Genomic DNA, 4,521 nt, shown 5'->3' with positions numbered 1-4,521 from the left:
AACGTATACTACCTGTGGTTCTTTAACGTGCGCCAAATACACGGTACGAGAGGATTTTTGCATTCCGCCTCCATGGAAACATGACTGGACTCGAACATACGACGTCGTGCCCAACATCGCAACGCCATAGCCACTGGGCTACAGCGGAAGATGGTAGCAAATTTCTTTTTTTCCAGTGTGCCCTAGATACAGCGCGAAGTTCAAGTCAGCCCAACTAGTCGCGTCATCAATACTAGCTAGTACGACCTAATTAAGTCGCGAGTATTATTGGCTCTAGAATCCACGCTCCGGTGATGACTTTCTTGGAGTAGCAGGCCTCGAAGCCTTTACATTTCCTGGTTACAGGGGCCAGAAACACCTCGGTGCCACTATGTTTTCGCGCTCACGTTGTGTCGTCCATTGCAGAAGTCGCGTTAGCTGCCACGACCAAATGACCCGTGTTCCTTCAAAGCCTACGCTAACAATGGGCTCCCCTCTATCGTGAATGGTGATGCACTGCACGTTTCAACTTGCAGATGAAAGTCGCCGAGCCGTCCGGCCTGCTACCACCATATGCTACCATCGCCTTCCTGTAGCGTGAGCTGCTTATAATTGCAATAAAGAAAGCCGTTAATAAAGCGACGAGAACTTACGCAAACACCGCTTTTTTTGTCTAATTTAAACGTGCCGCTGCAACGTTGAGATAGTTGGTCTTTCAGAAAGAGACAGCTGTCGTCTACCAGCTCACCCTGCACCCCTGACGTAGCTGAGAACTAGTGTAGGTAGTTCACCTTGAACCGACTGTCCTACCTACATTTCACAACATATTGCGGCAGTGCACGCATAATTAAGCACCGAGTAATTATTTCATTGTTTCCTTACCAGCACAGGAGCAGTAGATTGGGGCCTCCATGACATCGGTAATTGCTTCACAACTAATTGGCTTGCAACAGACATCAGCAGGACAGATTTTGCTATAGCATGCAATACCGCCGTCAATGTCAATGCACCCAAGCCAGCTGACGCCGGCGAGCACTTAGAGCATCAACTGGAACTAGACAGGAGGCTGAACTCTTTCAAAGACTTCCTTTATTTCAATCACAGTCTCGCGCGTCCACTCCGCGCTGCTAGCGGAAGTCCACTGCGAAGGAGGACTTGGGTGCCGCCTGAAGAGCACACTGTGGCAGCAAAGGACCCTGGCAGCAAAGGACCCTGGCAGCAAAGGACCCTGGCAGCAAAGGACCCTGGCAGCACACAGGAAACAGCGCCGGCAAGAGCCCTGGGATCTGTAACGACACCAGCAAAAAGAACAAATCTCGTTAATCGAAGCAGTACAATGACTAAAACGCGAACAAATCGACTCGTAACACCCGCTACATGTGTAATCACATACGAGTGCGATATGCAATGTCACCCCGCAGGCGGTTCCTAAGTACGGTTCGAGAATAGAATATCATAACGGAGCCTCAAAGTAGCCTTTCACAAATTCAGTCGAATATGAAAATATAATGATGCATTTCGGCCGCAGATGACTTGTTCGCATATATGTTGATAATATACGTACATGAAAATGCGATGGGCGAGCCCGAAGGTTGGCGGCGCAGCCATCTCCGGAACGGGCAGGCGGCGCGACGAAGCACCGCTTTTCACCGCGCCGTCCGAAGAGCACGAGGCGGCAGCGAAACTCCTCCGCATGGTTCCCGTCCAACGGAGGCGACGAGGTAGATCCGGGAGAACTGTAACGGAGCCAGGAACACTGTGGACCAAGCGCCCATACGGGAGCAAAGGGACGTGAAACTGCGATGTCGGAAATGAAGAAGAAACGTTAGTACAGCGTAAGCAACGGTGGGATGTACTCACCCTGAGAAGGCGGTGACGGACGGGCGCGAAAAACGCTACAGAAAAAGTAACAAGACTCCGGTGCTGAGCGAATAGCCGGTGTCGCGAAAAAAGGACGCAGGTTTCTTCGAAGACCCACGGCAAAGGGAGGCCCATGAATATATTGCAGCCGTGGCCGTAGCTCTGACGATGAGGGGGCGTTTTTCCGGAGATGGCCGAAGAACACACTGAGCTACGGAAGTTGCACCACACGGCAATGCGCAGTTGGCAGATGATGCTGTGCATGGGCGTCGGATCTGCAATGAGCGCAAGGACTGGTGAGGCAAAACAGAAAGTGAGAAAGACATGATGTACTCACGTGAAAAAGCAGCGGTTTAGCGGAACTTCGGTGGTCCAAATGGCACGGCGGGGTGGAGTTGTAACACGCGAAAAAGCTTCGTTGAAACGCCAAAAACGGTTTGAGACTGCAAGGAAACAAAGGAAACTTAGCAGAAGAGAAAGCTACACCACCTGTTAGTCGGTGTCGCCTGACTGCCAAATTCCGAATGCAAAGTTGCGCCCGGCAAGCACTTATCGTTCAAGAGCACCTCTGTCGCGCGCGGGCATTCCTTGACACGATAACGTGCACCGTTTGCAACCGCATTCGGAACGGGTCGCCGTCCGCAACGCAAGCGTAAAAGGGGCAACCCTATACAAGCTAGTCCTTCCTAGTGTTCGCTAAACCTGAAGCTCGTGTTCGACGACACCCCTCACGCTTCCGTCACTGACGGGACCCGACATAACGACGGCCCAAGAAGCGTTCGTCTCAACTAGGCGCAGCTATAGTCGACGCAATATCATTAGACACAAATCACGCTCTCGGTGGCTCACCTTTAGTTAACGAAGCCCGTTGTTCCGAGTCGGCTCCTTCCGCGTAGGCCCCCTGCGATGTGGTCGCGGTGGTTTCCGGACGCCCCCAACGACCAGCCAGCGGTCCGTGCACAAGCACGCGCACATGAAAACCATAGTCCGGTCCAGTTCAGGGGTCCCTCGGGCAGGCAGCACAGATAACTTGCAACGCGAAGTAACTCCCTGGGGCAGCTACGTTGTCTCCTTAAAAAGGCAAACGCAAGCGCAAACCGCGCCGACCGATCGTGGAATGTTCTAGAAGCTTCTTTCTTGATAACGAGCAGAGGCGGCGCGCACGCCCTGGGAGGAACAGCAAGTGACGCGGCATTTCTGCTGGGCTCGCTCCTATCGTCAGACTATAGTTTCTTAACGGCGTCGTTTGCTTGCGCGTGTGCGTCCTATTGAGTGTATTCCAAATGTCGGCATAAAAAGCTATAATTTGCCGTCTTTGGGAGACAGCCGCCATATGATGTTCTGTTTCCATCCTGACGCAGACCGCGAAGACAGCTTGAAATAATGAAGCCTGCAATGATGCCGCCTATTTTGCTGTTTGAGGATCAGACGACAAAGATCAGTTTTATCCACCGGGCTCTTAAGATATTAACATTGTTGGGACGTTAAAAACTGAGCGTTGGTGCTGTTTAGGAGACAGCCACCACCTTGGGAAAGCGCAGGCTTAGGTGTGCGATATGCATGAGTGGTCATACACCGAAGGTTTGCGCTATCGGTTGCCTGTAATGACGGCGGCTAAGTAGCCCCATAGCCTCAAATAGACTAGGAGAGAAAAGGCTGACTTTTTATTTCTTTGAAATCCTGAGGAGATAAATACAGAATCTTTTCGTATCAACAAAAAATATCTGGTGTCGTGGGTTCGCCGAACGTTGTCCAGGCGTGTTCCAATACGCAGTGATGGTGAGAAAGAGCTCCCTTAGTATACAGCTGCTGGAACGAATTGAAGCAGGGTACGTTAGTCTGTCGCTGACAACGTTCGAAGCGCTAGAGATAGATCGAGTGTGGAGTTCTGTCTTCAGGGCGTATGAAACTCAACGACCGCTGTCATTGAAAAGGGAAAGAACACAAAAAGGTGGGCGGGGGTGGGGGGGGGGGGGGCGAGGCAAGCAACAAGTTGTAGTATCAAAGGCTCCCTAATCAAATATTAGAACATGGAAACTCCGATAGCACCTTCACCAACTTCTGGTATAATTACTCTATGTGCCAGCATTTTGAGGACAACGGCAAACGGCAAAGGACACGTTGAACAGTTCCCTCGCTGCATGAGCCGTCAGAAGCACACCTGTCGGTTATTCCGATGGAAAAACCAAAAGATTTTGTGAAAGCTACGCAAAGCCCCACTCAGCGAAAAACTGGTGTCTCTGTTCGACATAGTCCAGATGGATAACGGAGGCAATGAAAGCAATCAATGCAGACGTGTGTGATGCAAACTTGGTTATGTTCCATAAGACATTATCGTGAGACATCATTCACAAGCACTCGAAGTTCCCTTTCGTCACCAATACGTCACTGACAAGAGTCTCGAGCCTTACCTCGGGTGCTCCTAATACCTAAATACATGTGAAATGGAATTCGTTTTTCTCGGCAACCACTGCACGAAATTTGACGAGGTTTGTTGCATTTAAAACAAAAACTTAAGGTCTAGTGACTGTTTTTTTCGAATTTTCATTTACGTTGTTAATTTTTTAATTAAAATTGTCAAAATCAAAAATTTTCTGAAATCTAGGCTATTAAGTTTACAACTCTGTAACTCGGCAATGAAAAATGATATCATAATTATGTGAATTGCATCTAATAGTACAT

The 4,521-nt window shown here is 49.8% G+C and overlaps 1 protein-coding gene across 1 annotated transcript; it reads right to left on the bottom strand.

The window, feature by feature from the left end:
- Positions 1-1,033: 1,033 nt before the first annotated feature.
- On the bottom strand, positions 1,034-3,079 carry LOC142586364 (uncharacterized). Its single transcript, XM_075697613.1, has 5 exons — positions 2,689-3,079; positions 2,177-2,282; positions 1,840-2,114; positions 1,544-1,776; positions 1,034-1,265 (listed from the first exon to the last, which is right to left on the bottom strand). The coding sequence occupies exons 3-5, from the start codon at positions 2,101-2,103 to the stop codon at positions 1,034-1,036; spliced, it is 729 nt and encodes a 242-aa protein (XP_075553728.1). The 5' UTR covers positions 2,104-2,114; positions 2,177-2,282; positions 2,689-3,079.
- Between the last annotated feature and the right edge of the window lie 1,442 nt (positions 3,080-4,521).

This window comes from Dermacentor variabilis, chromosome 6, assembly GCF_050947875.1.
Source record: "Dermacentor variabilis isolate Ectoservices chromosome 6, ASM5094787v1, whole genome shotgun sequence".
NCBI lineage: Eukaryota > Metazoa > Arthropoda > Arachnida > Ixodida > Ixodidae > Dermacentor > Dermacentor variabilis.
The sequence above is the reverse complement of the archived record's forward strand: the minus strand, read 5'-3'. Positions and strand labels throughout refer to the sequence as shown.

Excerpts from the sequence above, each read along its gene's own strand:
- LOC142586364 (XM_075697613.1), bottom strand. The coding sequence starts at position 2,103 with ATGCACAGCATCATCTGCCAACTGCGCATTGCCGTGTGGTGCAACTTC. Across the intron at positions 1,777-1,839 it reads TCCGTCACCGCCTTCTCAGG|TTTCACGTCCCTTTGCTCCC; the intron begins GTGAGTACATCC and ends CCGACATCGCAG. Across the intron at positions 1,266-1,543 it reads CTCGCCCATCGCATTTTCAT|ATCCCAGGGCTCTTGCCGGC; the intron begins GTACGTATATTA and ends GTGTCGTTACAG.